The 23,185-nt window shown below is 47.6% G+C and overlaps 1 protein-coding gene across 2 annotated transcripts in view; it reads left to right on the forward strand.

Moving 5' to 3' along the window:
* Positions 1–23,185, forward strand: part of LAMTOR5 (late endosomal/lysosomal adaptor, MAPK and MTOR activator 5) — a 277,957-nt gene that overhangs the window by 233,634 nt on the left and 21,138 nt on the right. Inside the window, exon 4 of one of the 2 annotated variants that reach the window (XM_077467357.1) lies at positions 4,579–4,638. The exons of the other annotated variant lie outside the window; for it this stretch is intronic. Within the exon in view, the coding sequence (XP_077323483.1) occupies positions 4,579–4,638 (60 nt within the window). The remainder of the gene's footprint in view (positions 1–4,578; positions 4,639–23,185) is intronic. 2 annotated transcript variants of the gene reach the window in all.

Raw genomic sequence — 23,185 nt, forward strand, 5'->3', positions numbered from 1 at the left:
AGGGGCCCCGGGAGTGCAGACACAGGAAAGGTGTAATGCCGATGAGACATAATCCAATTTCGTAATTGCAGATAATGGAAGTCCTCCTGCTTGGAAATCTCATATGTCTCCTGAAGGGACTCCCGCAATGGAAACAAGCGCGCAGTTAAGAAGGGATGTACACCCATTAAGACCCACCAGGAGAAGGAAGGAGGTTGAGCCAGTCCTGCCATAAAAATGGGATTATTAGTGGGGTTAGATTCCAGGATATCGAACTGAATTGCTTAAGGCTGTGCAGCATTAAAGGGCTTAACGTTAAAGGACATAGTTTATGGGGAAGCCAGAGCAACGCTCGTAAAGAAATTGGGGCACAATTGGGTAGTTCCAAGAGCACCCACAATGGGATGTCAGAGGTGGCATGTAACATGGATAATTGAGAGATTTGTGCTGCCCGATAAAACCTGACCATGTTGGGAGCTCCCAGGCCACCCTGCAATCTATGTGTGTAAAGTGTTGATCTGGGGACACTGGGCTGCTTATGAGTCCAGATAAACTGAAGAATTCTGTTCTGTAGTAGGCGTAGAAAAAAAAGGAAGGAACATGTATGGGCAGGGTTCAAAAGAAGTAGAGGGCTTTAGGCAGGATTGTCATTTTGACAGCATGGATTCGGCCTATCCAGGAGAGAGAAGGGAATTGGGAATGGAGAAGAGAGGTCAAGGAATGCAGCAGGGGGTAGTAGTCAAGGAAGGCCATGGCCAGCGGCTCCAGCACAACAATAAAAAAACGGCTGGGGACAGTGGACAGCCCGCCGTGTACCACAGAAAATCGAGAAAGGCAGGGAAAAAAACCTAGTGTACTTAACAGAAGCTGTGGGGAACGATTATAGGGCTTTAATCCAAGCCAGGAAGTCTCCGAAGCCCCACCACATGAGCGCAAATTCCATGTAATCCCAGGAGACTGAATCAAATGCTTTATATATGTTGAGGGACAATATAAAGCCTGGTATCTTAAGCTGATGTAAGATGTGGATGAGATGGATAATCTTGCCTGGGATGAAGCGTACCTGGTCTCTGTGTATGAGGAGAAATATACAAATGTATACCGCATTGTCCAAAAGTGCAAGGATAGCAGCCAGCACAGCAGTGATTCAAAATTCAGAGATAAATTAGTTAATGTAAAGTGCAGAGCTAAAATATGGGTACAATTCTTTTGAAAAATTTACAAAAATAAATGTCCATAAGTGAAAATATGGGGACCAATGTAGGGCCTAATAGTGATAAACCAAAAAGTAGTCCAGTGCAATGGAAAAACATCCAGGTGTATCAAAACAATAATATATAAAATTGTAAGTGTCACATAATTAGTGAAAATTGATAGAAGATCCACTGCCAAAGTCGCCAATCGCTTACCGGAACGATTGAACTCAGATAGGTATACACCTAATGAGTCAATCAGGCTTTTGTGAGGTACCAAGGATGGTTCAGGCTCACAGCAAAGGCTCAATCTCCAGGGGGTGTTCAGACCAGTGGATATCAGCAGATTGGACAATATATAGGGCAGAGAGCCCAACCATTAGATATGGAAAGAAAAAGGAGGGCACGTAGCGTAATTCCGTATGGAATAAATGAAATTTAATCAGAAAATATAAAGGTTACACTCACATATCCAAAGATAAAAACAGCGCTTGTAAGAGTGTAACAGCGGAATCAGCTAGACTTTCTGATGCGTTTCGTCTCAACAGGCATCATCTGGGGTGCTGTTCCACTGAATTTACTGTCTTTTTATATAGTAAAATACATACCCCCTAATGATCATCAGCTCTGTCATTCTCTGTAATTATGAATTCCCTTCTGGGTACAGCCAAGATGGTGGCACCATTTGCATGTCAAGCCTTGTTCTGATGACCAGGAAGAGGAAGTGACACAAATCTGAATAACAGGGCTAAACTAACCTAAACAATGGCACCGCCGTTGGTGAAACAGATTTGAAGTGGCCGCTGACAAAACTACATCAATATTGGCGGAGGTAGTCATAGGTAACTCGTAAACATAAATCATCTAAAAACTATGTGAGGTTTAAAGAAAATAACTAAAGCAAATAAAGTGAATGGTACTCATTGCTGGAAAATAACCAAAAACATAGCACCCTCCATAAAGGAGAAATAAATCCCCAGAAGAACCCAGACAAGTCACCCCATCTAGTGGAATGATCTAGTATTACCGGCACTCTTACATTGCCAATACAAATCAGTAGTTTGATATATCATAGAGAGTGAAAAAAAAGACTAAGTATTAAAAAGTCAGATACAATGACGCGAACGACCTAAAAAAAAAAACCCCCCAGAGCTGATGGTCATAATAGGATTCATAAAAATACCAGAAATAATAATAGTAAAAAATAAGGAATTACGCAACAAAAAAACAAAGTGCAAAGGCTCAGTTATCAAGAATATTGCAATAATAATAAAGTAAAAAAATATAAAATATGCATATATAATATTCATATGATATAAAAACCATATGGCATATGGTTAATAAGAAAAGGAATAGTATATCGATTGCACCCAGATAGTATCTGAAAACAAAGTAATTTGATTTGGAATCTTATGCTTGATTAATAAAAGCTTTGATGTCCCACTCAATGTTTAGTCCAAAGGTAGAATAAGTCTGCAGCTGGTGTATCCAGTATGTTTCAAGGCATGAAACCCCTCTGGTCATAGCTCCTCCTCTCCACAGAGGGGTATACTTATCAATGATGACAAATTGAGAACCCTTGGGGTCACGGCTATGTTTCCTATAGTGTCTGGGTACATTATGTTTGGTGTTGGCACCATTTATCCAAGCAATATGTTTACCTACCCTCACTGAGAAAGCACAAATTGTGTTCCCCACATACTGTTTCCCACAAGGACAGGTGATATACACGGTTTCGTTGCACAAGTGCAAAACGATTTCATAGAGTTAACTCGACCGGTTACACTGGACTTGAATTCCAAACTCTTGTGTTTTTCCACGTGAATTTTGCTGGCACACTACACATTGTTTACAAGGGAAATATCCCACCAAATTATGAAAAAATGAAGGACGTGTGGGAGGATCAATAATATTGGAGGAAATTTTATCACGTAGAGGGCATACCCCTGAAAATGACTTTTGGTCATTCAGGGAGCACCGTTCCTAAGACATGAACATTTTTAAGAATGTCCCAATGATGATTGATTGATAGTTTTAAATTCCCTATGTTGAACAGAAAAATTAGTGAGCAAAGAACGTTCATAGGAATTGTCTCGTTCACGTGGGGGTTTTTCTACTAGTGGCAAACTCCTGTCTATCCCTGCCACCTTCTGAAGTTCCAAATTTAATGACTTGGGGTCCTAGCCCTTCTCAAATATTTCTTTAAGGTTAGACGCTTGGACGAGATGGGTGTCAACATCTGTGCAGTTCCTCCGCAGTCTGAGAAATTGGCTGCGAGAGACAGATTTTAACCACGACTGGTGATGGCAGCTATCTAATGGTATAAAATAGACAACATTCTCCTCCCACTTGGTCATAAATTGGTGAGACTGGGGGGCAAATTTTGCCCCCATAGCCACGCCCTTCTGCTGTAAAAAATGTTTTCTTATCAAACCAAAAATAATTCTCTGGTGGCAAATTGTAATGGCTCTAATATGTTATCACTCTGCAATATAGTTGGAGAATCCTCTCGTCTAAGAAAATTAGTGACTGCCTCAATGCCTCTAGTATGGGGAATGCAGGTATATAAGGATGCCACATCCGCAGTGATCATGTCAGTAGTATGCTTCAAATACAATGAAATGCATTTCACAATGGGCTGAAGATAATAATCACTATACCGACCAATACAAGACGTAACTGAATCTATCCCACTAATGCTGGGACATCCAGGAGAGTGGGAAGCATCCTTGTGGATCTTAGGTAAGTGATACATAATCGGTATTCTGGGTGCAATCGGCACTAAATATGCCTTTTTCTTTCTTTGTTTAAAATCTGATTGTTAAAACCCTTATGAATCAATTTCTCTATATCCGTTTTGAAACTTGCAGTGGGATTGCTAGGCAATTCCTTATAAGTATGATGGTTGCTAATAATTTCATACATTTCATTCAGATATTCGGTTCTGTCTTGAATTACTATTATGCCCTTATCGGCCGGGCGGACCACTAAATCCTTCCTATCACATAATGATTTAAACCCTGCCATAGGGAAGGAATTGTTATATATTTTTTGGGAGGGAGTTTTGCCAAATCCTTCAAAACGAGATCTCAATAAATATTAACAGCAGGGGCTGCTGGCACAGGTGGAATAAACAAAGAGGGATTGGAATGAACCATGCCAGATGTAGAGGCCCTCTCAAATTGGTTTGACGTATTGGAAGCAATGTATCGTTGAATATTAAGTGCTGTTTTTATCTTTGGAAATGTGAGTGTAACCTTTATATTTTCTGATAAATGTAATTTATTTCATATGGAATTATGCTATGTGCCCTCCTTTTTCTTTCTATATCTAATGGTTGGGCGCTCTGCCCTATATATTGTCCTATCTGCTGATATCCACTGGTCTGAACACCCCCTGGAGATAGCCATTGCTGTGAGCCTCACAAAAGCCTGATTGACTCATTAGGCGTATACCTATCGTTCCGGTAAGCGATTGGTGACTTTGTTGGATCTTCTATCAATTTTCGCTAATTATGTGACACTTAAAATGTAATATATTATTGTTTCAATACACCTGGATTGTTCCCATATTTTCACTTATGGTCTTTTTTTAATTTGTGTAAATTTTTCAGAAGAATTGTACTCCTATTTTAGCGCTCCACTTTACTTTAATATATTTATCTCTGTGTATCAGGGTTTGAAGATGTTTGTTGATATGGGTGCTCAGACCCTTCCCCAGAATCTTCAGATCCACATTCAGCAAACAGATGGGTCTGAATGCCTGTGGCTCAATGGCCTCATCTGATGTTTTAGTAATCAGTAATATAGGCTTTAAAGAATTTGGGGGAAGGCTGAGAACCCTGTTTCAACAAGTTAAAATATGTAGCAAGATGGGGGGTCAGAAGGATGGCAAATGTCTTGTAGTAAAGGCCTGAAACCCCATTCAGGCCAGGGACCTTGAAGGGCTTTAGCAAATTAATAGCTTGGGCAATTTCCTCTTCTGAAACAGCCGCGATCAAAGCATCTCGAGCAGCCGTGGATAAAGAGGGGAGGTGGAGATGCTGAAAGAAGTTCTCAGCACGCTCCAAGTCAAACGAGTTTGGTTTCCTGTATAGGGTGAACAGGAATGTTGCAAACTCTGCTGCAGTCTTCATCGGGTTGGAGGTGAGGCCACTCCTGGTATGTAGCTGTATGGGTTTGTGTACATGGCCCACTGAGTTGAGTTTCCGGTCCAAGTTTGTTAGCACTCATGTAAAATCTGTGTCTGGCCCAGCGTAAGGCCTTTTCAGCCTTCTCAGTGTTAAGGAGGTCAAGCTCAGTAGCCAGGGTATCAATAGCCTTATGATTAGCAACAGGCGGCCTTGCCTTCCATGCTGCAACTCCCTGGCACATTTCCTGGAGCTGGCAATCTGTTTTTAGGTGACCCTTTATAGTGGCCTTATGAGCCTCCCATAGCACAGCAGAAGTCACTGAACCCAGGTTCTCAGAAAAATAGGAATAAATATGTGACTGTATCTGGATATAGGAGGCGTGAGTGATAAGTAGGGACTCATTCAGTCTTCGGTGATAGGTAGGTCGGGGGAGGTCCACCAGGTTCACCAGCAAGAGGTCATGGTCTGAGGCTGGGCTGGTGATCCTATCCACCAATTGTAGATGTTGAACGTGAGTGACTATGTGGTCGATTCTTCAGGAGCTCTAGTATGAATTCGAGTAAACGGTATATTCCTGTGAGTTGGGGTGAAGTTCCCTCCAGAAATCCACTAAGCCATAATTTTGCAGGAGAGAGAGGACATGTGCATTTCCTGAAAGGGTGTCGAGGAGCGGGGTCACCCCGCTCAGAGACGCCTGTCAAGGGAAGAATTAAGTGTCATATTGAAGTCAGGGGTGTCCAAAATGTTTTCAAAGAGGGCCAGATTTGATGAAGGGAACATGCGCGAGGGCCGACCATTTTGCCTGATATTCTTTGAACCATTAAAATTCAGTCTAAGTGTGTTCTGTTGAGCAATAATACTCAACAAGAATTCTCTTGTCTTTGTTGCACTCATTCCCGACACACAGACGAATGCTCTGCTCTTTAGTGGTACAGTTAAATCTTATTGGTACCCCACACATTGGAAAACGTGGGGTGCTTTTAGTGCAGGATGACTTTCCCTGCATTTTTGTGGGTAGGGAATAGGGATGAGCTTGGTGTTCAAGTCGAATGCATGTTCGAGTCGAGCACCGACTGTTGGCGCGTTTGCGAATACCAAAAGTTATGGGCTGTTCACGCCAAATTTGTGTGACGCTCACGGCCCACAATGCACTGCGCCATCGCAGTGCATTGTTGGCTCATGATTGGCCAAGCATGCACTGTGACCCCGCATGCTTGGCCAATCACAGCGCCGGCAGCGAGGAGAGCCATAATTGGCCACAGGCAGGATGCCTGTGTCCAATTGTAGCTCAGGGGGCTTAGTACATGCCCCACACTATATAAGGCCGCCAGCGAGGCAGCCTTGTGTAGTGTGTTCCGGCGTGCAGGGAAAGAGCAAGATAGGCAGGGATAGTGTGCTCTTTTCTCAGGCAACTGCAGGAGTTAAAGTGGGTGTTGTGTGCCTCCAGCACAGTATACACCTGTATCTACCCTTTATTGCTGGTGTTCTCTAATACAGGCATCTGCAGGAGTTAAAGTGCTACCCAATTGCTGGTTTTCCCCATCTCCCTGCAGGCCATTACTATGTCTGGAAGGCCAACAAGGAGAGGCAGACGGTCACGAGCCAATAAAAAAGGGCAAGCAGACTCTGTGTCTAGAGACAACAGTGCTGGTCGTAGACGCGGTGCATCGTCATCAGCATGTGGCCATGGGACATGCTTGTCCTTTTTTTCGGCAGCTGGACACATTGAGCCACATCATGCCGAAGACTTGGTAGAGTGGATGACCAAGCCCCCCTCATCCTCTCTCACCCAGGCTCAGGGTACTAGCAAAGCAGCTGCCAACGCGTCCTCTTCCCTCGTCTCAATGTCATCGTTCACTCCTTCCCTAGACCCACCATGTCCTCCTGAGGAGTCCCCCGAACTGTTTTAGCACAGTGTTGGGTACGTGCTCCAGGAGGATGCCCAGCGTTTTGAAGGCTCTGATCATGATACTCAGCTAGAGGAAGGCAGTAGCGTGAGCGCAGAGAGAGGGGATGCTCAAGAAGGACAGCAATCTGGCAGTCATGTTCCACCAGCTGTAGCATGCTGCCAGGTTTGCTCCATTGATGAAGAGGGAGGGGATGATGAGGTCACTGACTCCACGTGGGTACCTGATGGGAGTGAGGAGGAGGAGGCACATCGAGGCAGGATGCCCTCCGAGGGTCAGCTTAGGGGCAGCACACCAACTGAATCACACCGCAGAGCTCCGCCTGTGCAGGGTGCTGCCTCCTCACGTTATTCCAAAAGTTCTTTGGTGTGGGGCTTTTTGAGACGAGTGCACAAGATCGCACCGCTGCTATTTGCAACATATGTCTCAAGCATATCTCGCGTGGCCAAAACATCAGCCGCTTGGGCACCACATGCTTGACCAGACATATGTTGACCTGCCATGCAGCTCGTTGGCAATGTACCTTAAAGACCCACACCAAAGAACAAAGCGGACCTCTCCTTGCTCCTCATCAGCTGGGATTACCAACCCCACTAGACCTTCAGTCCTCTCTGAAACCTGTGTCAAGTACTTGCGGGCACTCTACTAGCAGTACACCCACGTCTGATTGTAGCAGGCAAATTTCCCTGCCCCAGCTGCTGGACCGTCTAAAAAAGTTCACGCCCAGCCATCCACATGCCCAGCGGTTGAATGCTAGCTTGGCTAAATTGCTAGAACTTCAACTTCTGCCTTTTCAGTTGGTAGACTCGGCCCCCTTCCATGAGTTTGTGCAATGTGCGGTTCCTCAGTGGCAGGTCCCCAAACGACATTTTTTCTCACGGAAGGCGATTCCGGTTCTCTACCGGCATGTGGAAGGCAATGTCCATGCCTCGCTGGACAGGGCAGTTAGCGGTAAGGTGCATATTACCGCTGACTCATGGTCCAGCAGGCATGGACAGGGACGTTGCCTATCTTTCATGGCCCATTGGGTCACTCTTCTGGCAGCTGGGAAGGATGCAGCACAAGTTGCAGTAGTGTTGGAGGTTGTTCCCGCCACCACGCCTCCAAAATGCTACTACTGGTTGTGACACCCCTCTCTCCTCTACCCCCTCCTCTTATTCCTCCATGGCCTCTTCCAGTGCTCTGTCCTCGGAACCAGTGGTGCTCCGTAGGAGTTCAAGGGGCTACACAAGTACGCAGGCAAAAAGATGCCATGCCGTGCTTGCGCTGGTTTGTTTGGGGGACAGGAGCCACGCTGGGGCAGATATTTTGTCAGCTCTGCAGGGGCAGGCCGAGAGGTGGTTGACGTCACGCCAGCTTAAGCCAGGAATGGTGGTTTGCAACAATAGCACCAACCTCCTCTCTGACAGGGACAACTGACCCATGTGCCCTGTGTGGCTCACGTCCTTAACCTGGTGGTGCAGCGGTTCTTGGGCAGGTACCTGGGCTTACAGGATGTCCTGAAGCAGGCCAGGAAAGTCTGTTTGCATTTTCGCCGATCATTTAATGCCACTGCTTGGCTGGCTAAGCTCCAAAAGGAGTTGAACCTGCCCAAAAACAGCCTTATATGTGACATGCCCACCAGGTGGAACTCAACTTTGGCCATGCTGCAGCGGCTGCACACGCAGCAGAGGGCCATCAATAAGTACCTGTGCAACTACTGCACCAGGACAGGGTCAGGGGAGCTCGTTTTTTTCACCACGCCAGTGGGGCATGATCAGGGATGCATGCTCTGTCCTGTCACCATTTGAGGAGCCCACGAGGATGGTGAGCAGTGACAGTGCATGCATCAGTGACACTACCTCTTGTCCACCTGTTGGAGCATACACTGTGTGGAATAATGGACAGGGCACTTGAGGCAGAACAGAGGCAGGAAGAGGACTTCCTTGCCTCTCAAGGCCCCCTTTATCCAGACAGTGTTCCTGCTGTCCCACCCATCAGAGGAGGAGGAGGATTCTGTTAGCATGGAGGTGGAGCCTGGCACTCAGCATCAGCAGCAGTCTTTTATGGATGATTTACAATCCCAAGAAACCCGTGGACTTGTACGTGGCTGGACGGAGGTGGCTGCGGACCATGTCGTCCTTAGTGACCCAGAGGACTCCGGACCGAATGCCTCAGCTAACCTACGCTGCATGGCCTCCCTGATCCTACAAAGCCTGCGGGAAGGATCCTCGTATTCTTCGGATCAAGGAGAGGAGGTACCATTGCTGGCTGGCCACTCTCCTTGATCCACAGGACAAGGACTTCATCTTGCCGTCGCAGAGGGCGCAGAGGATGAGACCTCTCCGGGAGGCCTTGCAGAAAGGTCTGTGGAACGCGTTCCCAGAGACTGGAAGGTTACAAACTCCTGGTCCTGGACAACGTGTTGCTGAGGCTTCGGTCAGTCACAGAAGGAGAAGGTGGCCATCTGACCGATGCGTTCAGACAATTTTTTAGTCCGCAGCCCCAAGGTATGATCGGTTCCAGCAACCATCGCCAGCATCTGATTTACATGGTGCAGGAATACCTAGGGGCAAGGTCAGACTTGGACACCTTTCCCACCGAAAATCCTCTGGCTTATTGGGTCTTGAGGATGGATCACTGGCCAGAACTTGCACAGTATGCAATTGAGCCACTGGCCTGTCCTGCATCCAGTGTTCTTTCGGAACGCATCTTCAGTGCTGCCGGAGGCTTTGTGTGCCTGTCCACGACTCGGTTGATCGACTGATCTTCATAAAGATGAATCGGTCTTGGATCACCACCAGCTACCAAGCACCTGAAGCTGATGTAACCAAATATTTTTTTTTGAAATGTCACATTGGGGCGGCACAGTGGCATAGTGGTTAGCACTCTTACCTAGCAGTAAGAAGGGTCGCTGGTTCAAATCCCAACTGCGACACTACCTGCCTGGAGTTTGCATGTTCTCTCTGTGCCTGCATGGATTTCCTCCCACACTCCAAAGACATGCAGGTAGGTTATTTGGCTTTTGTCCAAAATTGGCCCTAGTATATGAATGGGAACCTTGGCATGTGGGCTCCTTGAGGGTAGGGACCAATGTGAGTGTGCAATGTACAGGGATAGGGACAATTGTAGACACTCACTCAGGTTAAACTGGATGGACTGGTGTCTTTATTCAACCTTCCTAACTATGAAACTATCCCTTCAAGACTGCCTATGCTGAGTGAGTGTCCTGTTATGTTGACTGACTATCCTCTTCCTCCTCAATGATCCTGCTGATATCTTGGAAGAACATTTTTGGTTCTAGGTCATGGGTCTTCAAACTATGGCCCTCCAGTTGTTCAGGAACTATAATTCCCATCATGCCTAGTCATGTCTGTGAATGTCAGAGTTTTACAATGCCTCATGGGATGTGTAGTTTTGCAACAGCTGGGGGGCCATAGTTTGAGGATCCCTGTTCTAGGTGATGCCACCAGCCCAATTTTTCAGCCCCTGTTTAACAGGGGCGTGTAATTACAATTTTTGATGCAGTGCTTTGCAACAGGGCTCATTCCTGCACTCCCAATAGAGTATATGGGAGAGGTTGCAGTGTCGTGGCACCAGTGCCCAAGGCCCAATTTTTCAGCCCCTGTTTAACAGGGGCATGGAATTACAATTCTTGATATAATATTTCACAGCAGGGCCCGTTCCTGCACCCACCGAGAGTAACTGTGAGGACTTGTAGTGTTGTGGCACCACCACCACCACCACAACCACCAAAGGCCCAATTTTTCTGCCACTGTTCAATAATGACATGTAATTACAGTACTTGTTATAATCGTTCACAGCACGGTGCTCCAGTGCCCACCAAGTGTCACTTTTAGGGCTTACAGTGTTGTGGCAACACCAACACCTTATGCCTCCATTTCTGCAGAGCATATAGAGCAGGCCCCTACTTTCAAACATCCAATTTACATATGTCTCCTACTTGCAAACGGAAGGAGACAACAGGAAGTGAGATGAAAAGAGACGGACTGCAAAAAAAATTATACAGGGGTGATAACCCTTCCCTATGTTTTCCAATAAGCTTAAAAATAGACTTTTTGACTGGAGCTACGCTTTAAAAATGTATCGGTTCAAAATTACAAACATATTTTACTTAACACAAAAAACCTACACAGTCCCTGTCTTGTTTGCACCGCCTGTATACTGCTGTTCTGAGTATATAGGACCTAGGGGCCCCACGCCTTTCCTTTTTAAAATTTGAGTATGGGGCTCCTCTTAATATCTGTACAAGACCCAAAGGGGCTGGTAATGGGCAGGGTGGCCTACCCATGCAATTTTTCTCAAGGATTTTCATCCGTATTGCCGGAACCAGATATTACATTAAAACAGCAAGCAGTTTTAAATGACTTTTTTTCCGTTAAATGTCATTTTGTGCAGGGACTGTTCTAAACATGGGAAACACACGGCACTTCTCAGGCATACTATAGACACCCCCCAGGAACGATATTTAAAGGAATATTTCACTTTTATTTTTTTCACTATAATTGTCATTAAAATCAGTGCTCCCGAAAAATGTCAGTTTAAAAAAAAAAAAATGGCACTGACCCATGTCCCCTGGGGCAGGAGCCGGGTCCCCAACCCCTTTTTAGGACAATATCTTGCATATTAGCCATTAAAATTAGCACTTTTTATTTTGAACGTTCGAGTCCCATAGACTTTAGTGGGGTTCTAAAATTCGCACAAATTTTTGGTCCGTTCGAAAGTTCTGGTGCGAACCGAACCGGGGGATGTTCAGCTCATCCCTAGTAGGGAAGGCCATTGAAATGAATGAGCTGCCTGAAACGCAGCACACAGCCACACAGATGTGAACCACGGGCTTGTTCACATGTCAGGTTGGAGGGTCAGTAAAACCACATGGTTAAGCTGGTTTTACCACCCCCAACTTCTCCCCCTTTAGCTGCAGAGGGAGCAGCTGGAGGTATACACATGCTGTGGCTGCAGCTGGAGGTATACCCAGGGTGAATGGGCCTGCACTGCAACTACCCCACAACTGTGTGGATTGCACAGTTGCGGTATAGTGACACTGCATTTACAGGCCTAAAGCAGGTGGTGCTCCGCAACATAGTGCCTCTTTACTACCTTTCAAATGCCTCTGAAAAGCAATCTGTGCATGAATTGCTTTTCAGAGGAGCAGCAGTTCTGGTTGCTATCACACACAAGCCCTACAAAAGCAGTTCTGATGGTACAGAAATTGGGGGGGGGGGGTCTAGATTAAAAGTAACATACACACATAGTCACATGCGCACACAAACATACAGACACATGCATATGCATGCACGTACATGTGCACACACAGTCACACATGCACAGACACATGAATAAAGCCCTTTTAAAACTAATCTAGCTTCTAGCACAGTACTGTACCTTTCCAGCTTCCTCATTCAGCCGGGTACTGCACTGTAGGGGAAAGCAGAGAGAGCACACCCCTGCACTTTACTTTCACTTTTGAGGCTGACGGAGCTTCTCACAGTGCCGATGTACAGTTCGGCAGGGGATCGGGCTCATCTGACAGCCCTGATCCCGCGGCACACTGGTTGAGAGAGGCTGGTTTAGATGACCAGGCAGGCCATTCAAAACTGGCCAGACTTTGGACATGCCTGCTATAAGTGATGCCAGTCAGTGCAGCCTTTTAATGCCCATCAGTACCGCCTATCCATGCCGCCTATCAGTGCCACCTATTAGTGCATCCTCATCAGTGCAGCCTATTGGTGCCCATCATTGCAGCCTCATCAGCGCACATCAGTGAAAAAGAAAAATGACTTTTCTCTTATATTCACCAACCGACACAGCTCCTCTCTTAGCCATTGGGTTGTTATGCCCTATTGCTAGGAGATACTAGGCATTAGTTGTAATACAACACTCAGAACTCTTAGTTCCGCCCAGGGGGTGGTCCCTTGGGCAACAACCCTCCACCTGCCATTCAGTCATCAGTTTTATTTGCCTAGTGAAGAAGGAACTAGGAACCCTGCGGCCCATCGGTCTGTGCTTTTTTTTTTTTTTTTTTTTTTTTTTATGCAGAAGCATGACTTTTTCTGCAAGATGAATGATTCTGTGATCTAATGTCAACAGCCGGCTGGGTGACTGGCTGGATACCCTTATCCTTGTAGTCTCCCCAGTCCGGCCATCGAGCATGTGCAGGCCTCAGATACGCGCTCGGCAGGCCACGACAAACTTCAGCTCCAGAGCTTTTATGCTCCAGGGCATACATATGACCGGGCTACTGATGTCTGCATCACAGTATGCCGGGCCAGCAGCCACCCTGTACTGATCAGTGAGTGGGTCTGTGATGGAATGTCTCCTAGCTCTTCAGGACTGGTAAGTACAGCTCTCCCTGCCTCGGCAGGGCTGAGCAGCTGGGCATTCCCTGGGAGGTCGATTTGGGGGTTCCCCGCCTCCCTCTCTTCTCTCCCCTGTCCCTATCTTTCCTCCCCCCCTCTCTGGGGGGATGCTGCATGTGGCTGCTGAGCGATGTGTGTCTATGCAGTGTCTCTCCTGGGGGGGTGCTATGCTGGCTAGCAGTGTCCTGGGTCCTGTTCTTCATGCCCATGGAAGGTGTCTGTGAGGTTTTGCTGATGTCCTGTACAGCGCTGTGTTCACTGCCATTGTTTTCTCCCTGTACCTTATAGAGCTGCTTCAGCGGCCATTTTAGGTGTGGGCAAAGGCAGCATGCTCTCCTGGGCTTCAGCTAGTGATCTACCTAGTGATCTCCTATTCAGGACACTGGTGGCCATTTTCTTGAAGCCTGAACACGTTTTTCAGTGTTCTCTAGCGGCAGCATGTGCTTGTGTGCTCTCACAGCCATTTTTCCTGTGTTTTATGTCTTTGTACTGGGCGCTGGATGGCCATTTTATTTAAGCCTGAGCACACTTAAGATCGGTTTTGGCGCTATTTGCAGCTGCTGCCACTGGCAGCATTGTTTCCTCTGCACCTGGGAGCCCACAGGGAGTACAGACACTACTTGCTGGATGGTCCTCAGGGTGGTGAGTTCGGGAAGGAGCTCCTCAGCCAGCGGCAGTAAGGAGGGTGGGACTGTCACTGTCCTAAGTCCCCTTAGGGTGGCAGACAGGGTAGGGTCATCATGGCTTCAGAAACTGGTGTTTCTTCCCCCGAAATCCAGGCAATTGCAACCGGGTCACTTGCAGACTGCACAGTGCCCATGGACACCCTAATGGCAGGTCCTCAATTCGTTAGTTGCCAAGAAAGAGGTGGTGCGTGGGAAGAAAGGTGCAATAAAGCGGCCCCTGTCCTCTGGGGAGAGCTCTGACGCAGACTCGGATCCTGCTGAAGCTGGTGACCTCTGCTCTGTCTTGTCAGAAGACGCTGACCAGGACCATTCGGACAGTGAGGATGAGTCCCTGTCCAGGTCCGTGCGTGACAAAGTGCTTGTTGGAGCACTTATCACAGCTGTGTGTGATACCCTGAAGATTCAGCAGCCAGCAGATCCCTCTGCTGATGTACCGGTCCCTTTTGGGTCCCGCAAGCCAGCACGTTCACCTGTATCTGACTTATTTTGACAAGTTCATTTACAAGGAATGGGGTCGCCCGCAACGGACCTTTTCGGTCCTCAAGTACATGGCCGTGCGTTACCCTTCTGAGGAGAGCCTTCTCAAAAAATGGTCGGCTCCTCCGGTCGTGGACCCCCCCCCCCCCCCCAGTATGAAGGTTAAATACAGTAACCACGATCCCGGTTGAGGGGACTCCTGCATTCAAGGATCCCACGGACAGGAAAGCCGAGGCAGTGGCTCGTTCCTTGTTTACGGTTGTGGGGTCAGCCGTGCGACCACTACTTGACACCACACGGGCAAAACTTTTGCACCGCAAATTGGGAGAGCAACAGGCTTCTCCTGTCTGCGTGGAACTAGCAGACCAACTAGTGCAAGGCCTTAAAGTGGTTGTAAACCCTTAAAAACCACTTTGACCTACAGGTAAGCCTAGATTAAGGCTTACCTGTAGGTCCAAGAAATATCTCCTAAACCTATACGGTTTAGGAGATATTTGCCTGAAGACAAGCACCGCTGTCTACGGCGCATGCGCCGCAGACAGCGGCGCGCACTGAGCGCGGCATTTCCAAAAACGGAGCTGCCGCGCGTGTCTGCTCCCGTGCGCATGCGCAGGAGTGACGTCATCGCGGCTCCGCCGAATGACAGTGGCGGAGCTGCGAGACCCCACCGAAAAGATGGATGCACCGGACTACAGGGGACAGCGGTGACATCGCTGGCTCCTGTGTCAGGTAAGTGACACATAATGGGCTACTATGCGATGCATAGTAGTCCATTATGCTTTGCCTTTGCAGGGAATGAAAGAGGAAGTAAACCCATTAGGGTTTACTTCCTCTTTAAGTACATCTGTGACACAGCCCTGGATACTCTCCCTCTGTTATCCAGGGCTTCAGTGTCAGCTGAGGTGCCTGATTTGGCTAAAATGCTGGTCTGCTGACCAGGCATCCAAAAAAGCCCTGACGGATATTCCCTTCGTTGGCGACCGGCTCTTTGGATGACATTATTAAAAATGCCACTGGTGGTAAGAGTACATTACTCCCACAGGCCAGGAAGGCTAATAGGCCACACCGTAGGTAAGGGCCCTCTTTTTCCTCTCACAAAAGGCTTTTTCTTCGTCCTGGAGCTTTGGCAAAATGTCCCCAGCCCGAGAAGACAACCACGGGCGGACAAAAAACATCCCAGGAACCGCAAGCCTGCGAACAAAAGTGCTACCGCATGAAGGTTTGCCCCCACCTATATCTCGGGTGGAGCGGTCATCTTCGGGAGTTTGCAGCCCGGTGGTCCTCTCGGTTATCCGACCAATGGGTCTGTGGGTTCCTCAGGCTACAAGATAGCTACAACATAGTTTCTCTCTTGGCCGCCAAACAGATTCTTCCCTGTCCAGCATACCTGTATCCCCAGCTCACCGGGAGGCCCTCTTGGGGGCAGTAAGGGACCTGCTGAGTCGCGGGGTGGTTGTACCGGAATCGGAACGTTTCCAGGGATTCTACTCAAATCTGTTTGTAGTTCCCAAGAAGGAAGGGGTACGTGCAATCTTGGACCTAAAAGCCCTCAATCACTTTGTAAAAGTGCAGAGGTTCAGAATGGAATCAGTTTGCTCAGTAGTCGCTGCACTCCATCAAGGGGACTCCCTGGTGTCCCTGGACATCCAGGATGCGTACCTGCACATACCCATATGCCTTCGGCCTCAAAAGTTTCTGCGGTTTGTAGTCGGGGAAGCCCACTACCCATTTGTGGCGCTTCCTTTTGGTCTGGCAGCCCCCCGAGTCTTTACCAAGGTAGGTTTTGGTTCCAGTTTTGGTGTTGCTATGGCAACGTGGGACCGTGATCGTGGGATAGACTATCTCCTCCTGAGGGCATCTTCTGCCTCAGAGTTAGAGGAGGATGTGGCGATCACCATGGCTGTTGAACCTAAAGAAGTCGGTGATTGTACCGACCCAGCGTCTGGAGTACCTAGGCTTGCTGCTGGACTCCATGGAAGCGAGAGTTTCTCCCTTCAGACAAACTGCAGACTCTCAGATCCATGGTAAAACTGCTTATGAACCGCAAGTGGTCATCGCTCCGCTTTTGCATGCGAGTCCTGGGTCTCATGGTAGCCTCTTTCGAGGCAGTACCTTATGCCCAGTTCCACACCAGAGTCCTGCAGAAGGAGATTTTGACAAAATGGGATAAATCTCAGTTGTCCCTGGATCGACAGATCCAGGTGAGCCAGTCAGTCAGAGACTCACTGATTTGGTGGCAGAGGTCCCCGGTGATTCAGTCCAGGAAATCGTTCCTGCCTCTGAAGTGGACAGTGATCACAATGGACACCAGCCTATCTGGCTGGGGTGGAGTGATGGGGGTTCAGTCGGCTCAGGGCCTCTGGTCAACAGAAGAATCCAAGTTGCCGATCAATCTGCTCGAATTGAGTGATCAGGCTATGCCTCTCCACATGGTCGATGAGAATTCAGGGGCATCCTATCAGGATCCAGTCAGACAATGCCACGGCTGTGGCATAAGTCAATCACCAAGAGGGACCAAGAAGCTCAGCCGCTGCACGGGAGGTCGCTCACATACTTCGGTGAGCAGAGCGACACGTACCGGCCCTGTCGGCCACCAGGAGTGGAGAACTGGCAGGGGGACTATCTGAATCGTCAGATGCTGGACCCAGGAGAATGGGCGTTGCATCCAGAGATATTCAGGTTACTGTGCCTGAGGTGGGGCACACCAGACTTGGATCTTCTGGCCTCCCGTCTCTATCGGAAAGGTGCCAAGATTTGTGTCCAGGACAAGAGATCCATGGGCCGACGCGTCAAACGCGCTGGTGGCTCCGTGGGATCAGTACCAGCTGATCTACACCTTTCCTCCAACTGAAGCTGTTGCCACGCCTGCTTCGCAGGGTGGAAGCTGAGGGGATTCCAGTAATACTGGTTGCTCCAGATTGGCCTCGGCGTCCTTGGTACGTCTGGTGGCAGACGCTCCCTGGCGACTGCCATAGCGAGAAGACCTTCTGTCTCAAGGTCCGATTCTCCATCCTGCTTTAGCATCACTGGCTTTAACAGCATGGCTGTTGAGAGCCAGGTGTTGAGGAACCGGAGTCTGTCAGACTCGGTGATCCCAACTATCTTGAGAGCACGAAAATCTTCTTCCCGGAAGATATACCATTGTACCTGAAAGGCCTACATCTCGAAGTGTGAGGAGAAAAGATGGCATCCGCGCTCCTTTTCTATATCCAGGATCCTGCTGTTTCTTCAGCAAGGAGTAGACCAGAAATTGGCGTTAAGCACCATTAAAGGGCAAATATCAGCCTTGGCTGTCTTTTTCAGAAACCCCTGGCGTCTCACTCATTAGTTCAGGGGGGTACAACATGTAGTTCCTCTGGTGCATCCACCGTTACCCCCATGGGATTAGAACCTGGTGTTATCGGCGCTTCAAAAACCGCCGTTTGAAAATATCAGGGAGATTCCCCTGTTGACTCTTTCCCAGAAGGTGGTCTTTCTAGTGGCCATCACATCGGCCAAGAAGGTTTCGGAACTGGCAGCCTTGTCTTGCAAGTCGCCCTATTTGGTGGTGTTACGGCCGCATCCGTCTTTTCTACCAAAAAGTGGTCTCGGCTTTTCATATTAAAGTGGTTGTAAGCCTTCCCCCACAACTTTGTCTCATGTAAATCAGCATAAAAAACCCTAATGAACACTGCTTGTACATATCTCCTTACTTGCTTAGTATTGTTGTTGTAATCCTTGTTGTTCTGTAGAATGAAGTCACTGAGCATGCCCAGATCTCCCCTGATTTAAGGCACACTCTGTCTTATCTATCTGTTCTCAGGACTTCCTAAGGCACACAACACTGAACTCTGCTAATCACTCAGCGCTTCCTCCTACACACCATGTGACATCACATACAGTCAAGATTGCAGTAATGGCCAGGTTTAATCAGCTGATTAAGTCTGACAAAGGCAAACATTAGACATTGGCACAAGTAAATACTATGAAATAAACAAGTAAGCTATGAACAGGGAAGCAGGGTTGCCAGAGAAACGTTGGATTGAGAAGGAGGCTTGGTTAACAGTACAGGAAGTGCTCAATGTAAGGGCGGAAATACACTCCACTGTGGACTTAGAAAACAATACTTAAGATGTCGCTGCCTATCCCCTGGAAACAAGTTTTTTAAAGTTTATTTAAACTGTAAGTAATATGCGATTTGGGCTGGATTACAGTGGCTATAGTCTGATTATTATAATGGACGAAATGAAAAGAAGCATCAGAGTGGGAGAGTTTACTTCCTCTTTAATGAGGACATTGTATTACCATCTATCTGTCCTAAGCCGAAACACCCTAAGGAGGTGGCCCTTCACGCTCTGGACGTGGCTCGGGCGCTGAAGGTGTATTTGTCTACTACTGCTCACTTTCGGAAGTCAGACTCGCTGTTTGTTTCTGTGGCTGGTCCCAAGAAAGGCATGGCGGTCTCGTCGGCCACCATTTCCAGGTGGGTCAGACAGATAGTTGTACAAGCCTATGCCTTGAAGGGGCAGGTGCCCCTCTTTCCAGTCACGGCCCACTCCACAAGGGCAATCAGAACATCTTGGGCCTTCCAACACCAAGCATCTGTCGCTCAGGTGTGTAAGGCGGCAACCTGGTCATCTGTCCACACGTTTACCAAGTTCTACCAAGTGCATCGGCTGAGGCCTGTTTTGGCCGCAAACTCTTGCAGGAGGCCGAATAGTTGCAATTGAATATGCAATATATTTCCTTTTTTCCTGTTTTTTTTTCATTAAAAACACAGTGCCGTTATGTTAATACGCTGTTGCATTACATTCCGCAGTTTTTTGTGCGTTTGTGGGTAGTCACTCCTGTTGAGGGTACCCTGGTTTGGTGGTGGATTTCTCCACGCACTTTTGTGGGTAAAGTTTCACTAGTTCCCACTTGCCATGGTGGATGAAGTTTTTATGCTGTTTTGCCACCCCTCATTTGGCACTGCTTGGGGGCGTCCCAATGGTTAAGAGAGGAGCTGTGTCGGTCGGTGAATATAAGAGAAAATAGGATTTTTTGTACTCGCAGTAAAATCCTTTTCTCTGTAATTCACTGACCGACACAGCACCTGCCCCTCCTTTTTATCTTTACGTTATACTGCATGTTGACGTACTGGTGACTGCATGGCAGGGTGGAGGGTTGTTGCTCAAGGGACCCCCCCCCCCCTCCCCCGGGCGGAACTAAGAGTTCTGAGTGTTGTATTACAACTAATGCCTAGTATCTCCTAGTGATAGGGCACAACAACCCAATGGCTAAGAGAGGAGCTGTGTCGGTCGATGAATTACAGAGAAAAGGATTTTACGGTGAGTAAAAAAAATCCTATTTATAAAATTTACTGACAAACTAATAAACTTTTTTTTCAAAGTTTTTGATCTTTATTAAAAAAAAAAAAAAAAATCCCAGCAGTGTTTAACCACTTCACATATGACATCCACAGGAGGGATCTCCCATCCTGGGCGGGCGTCATATGACGTCCTGGGCTTCCCGGCCATCTGGGGGGTGTGTGCACGCCCTTGCTGCGTCACTTGGGACTCGATGCGCCCGGAGGCCTCAATGTCCGCCGGGCATTTGCGATTGCTCGTTAACAGATCAGGACCATGGATCTGTGTGTGTAAACACACAGATCCATGTCCTGTCAGGTAAGAGATGACCGATCATGTGTTCCCAGTACAGAGGAACACCGATCAGTATCCTCCCCTTGTGAGTCCCCACCACTTACAGTTAGAATCACTCCCTAGGACACACAGTTAACCCTTTCATCACCCCCTAGTGTTAACCCCTTCCCTGCCAGTAATCAATGCATTTGTATAGCACTGATCTCTGTATAAATGGCAATGGTCCCAAAATGGTGTCAAGTGTCCGATCTGTCCGCCGCACTGGCAGTCGCAATAAAAATTACAGATCGCTACCATTACTAGTAAAAATAATAAAAATGCCATAAAATTATCCCCTATTTTGTAGTCATTATAACTTTAGCTCAAACCGATAAATATACGCTTATTGCGATTTTTTTTATTTGATTTTTTTTTCCTAAAGAATGTAGAGGAATACATATGGAATACATATAAACCACTTTCAGACCGGACCATTTTGCTGGATTAAAGACCAGACCACTTTTTGCGATTCGGCACTGCGTCACTTTAACTGACAATTGCGCAGTCGTGCGACGTGGCTCCCAAACAAAATTGACGTCTTTTTTTTTTTTTTTTCCACAAACAGAGCTTTCTTTTGGTGGTATTTGATCACCCCTGCGGTTTTTATTTTTTGTGCTATAAACAAATTCATTCAAAGTACGACAGCGCTGAAAGCTGAAAAATGCCCTGGGCAGGAAGGGGGTTAAAGTGCAGTGTTGAGGTGGTTAAACAAAAACTGTACCTATCCAGTGGATAAACGCACAGGGCTTGAAGGACCCTGTTGACAAGAAACTGGAGTCAATATTAAGGGCTTCCCTTTGGCCGGTGCAGCTATTCTGCAAGCTGCCGCAGCAGTTGGAGTCTGCCAGTCTTTAAGGGATCAGATCAGACGGGCCTAACCAGGAGGGTGATTCTGCTGAAAGTAGGGCAGATATACCTTGAGCACTGTGTTTTGCTGTAAATGTCTTGAAGGATTTTCTTGTTTGGCTTTCTTGTCTGTCCACATGTGCAGACTTTTGTGGCTTAACCACTTAAGGACCGCCGCATGGCAATGTACGTCAGTGCAATGGCACCAACAGGCACAAGCACGTACATGTATGCGCTCGCCTTCCAGCGGGTGAGGGGTCCGATCGGACCCCCTCCCGCTGGGTGCGGCGGTCCATTTCGCTGCAGGAGCGATCCGGGATGAGGGGATGGCCGTTGGTTTCTGGCCATCCCCTTTCGATCGCTCCTGGCGAATGAGAAGCTTCCCCCGCCTGTGTATAGTAAACACAGGCAGGGAGGAAGTGATGTCATTCTCCTCGGGGCGGTCTTTTTGACCGGACTACGAGGAGAACAATGAAAGTAAGTGCATCAAACACTACACTGACATATAGGCACACAAAACCCCCCACCCCCCCTCCCAGTCACAGTGTCACTTATTTTCTGATCACTGCATTTAGTGTCAGTTGTGACAGTAAAAACTGTCAGGGCAGTTAATGTTAGGTCCAGGGTAGCCCCCCTACCCCCCCCCCAATAAAGGTTTAACCCCCTGATTGCCCCTAGAGTTAACCCTTTCACCCCCTTTTGCCAGTGTCACTAAGCGATCATTTTTCTGATCGCTGCATTAGTGTCACTGGTGCCGTTAGGTAGCTAGTTATTTTTTTAGGTTCACCGCCAGGTTTTTATAGCGCTAGGTACCCCCATATACTACCCAATAATGGTTTTAACCCCCAATTGCCCCTAGTTAACCCTTTCACCAGCGATCACCGTATAAGTGTCACTGGTGACGCTGGTTAGCCACTTAGTTATTTAGGTTCCCCGTCAGGTTTTTATATAGTGCCAGGGACCCCCATATACTACCTAATAAAAATGTGAACCCCCTGATTGCCCCTAGTTAACCCTTTCACCAGTGATTACCGTATAAGTGTTACGGGTGACTCTGGTTGGTTAGTTTGCTTTTATAGCATCAGCGCACCCACCATTTATTACCCAATAAAGGTTTAACCCCCTGATCACCCGGCGGGTGATATCAATTAGAATTTAGGGTCAGGGTCTGCGTCGCCCCAGGCAGCGCTAGGTTAGTGCCAGTATCGCTAACACCCACGCGCAAAGCATAAACCTCCCGTAGTGGTATAGAATCTGAACAGATCAATATCTGATCTGATCAGATCTATACTAGCGTCCCCAGCAGTTTAGGGTTCCAAAAAAACGCATTGCTAGCGGGATCAGCCCAGATACCTGCTGGCACCTGCGTTTTGCCTTTCCGCCCAGCCCACCCATGTGCAGTATCGATCGATCACTGTCACTTACAAAACACTAAACACATAGGCTCCCAAAAAGTTCCCCACATGTGGTATCCCCGTACTCGGGAGAAGCAGCAGAATTTATTTTGGGGTGTAATTTGACTTATGCCCATAGCATGTCTGAGCAATATATCATTTAGTGACAACTTTGTACAAAAAAAAAAAACAATTTAATATTCCTGCAACGTGTGGCAAAATATAAAATATTTCATGGACTCAACATGCCTCTCAGTAAATAGCTTGGGGTGTCTACTTTCCAAAATTGGGTCATTTGGGGGGGTTTAGTGCTATTTTGGCATTTTATGGCCTTCGAAACTGTGAAAGGTAGTGAGGAGTGAAATCAAAAATTTGCACCCTTAGAAATCCTGAAGGCAGTGATTGGTTTTCGGGGTGCCGTACGCGGCTAGACTCCCAAAAAAAGTCCCACATATGTGGTATCCCCGTACTCAGGAGAAGCAGCAGAATATATTTTGGGGTGCAATTCCACATAAAACTATGGCATGTGTGAGCAATATATCATTTAGTGAC

This window comes from Lithobates pipiens, unplaced genomic scaffold (assembly GCF_037356315.1).
Source record: "Lithobates pipiens isolate NorthernLeopardFrog02 unplaced genomic scaffold, aLitPip1_a1.2 Scaffold_52, whole genome shotgun sequence".
NCBI classification, from domain to species: Eukaryota; Metazoa; Chordata; class Amphibia; order Anura; family Ranidae; genus Lithobates; species Lithobates pipiens.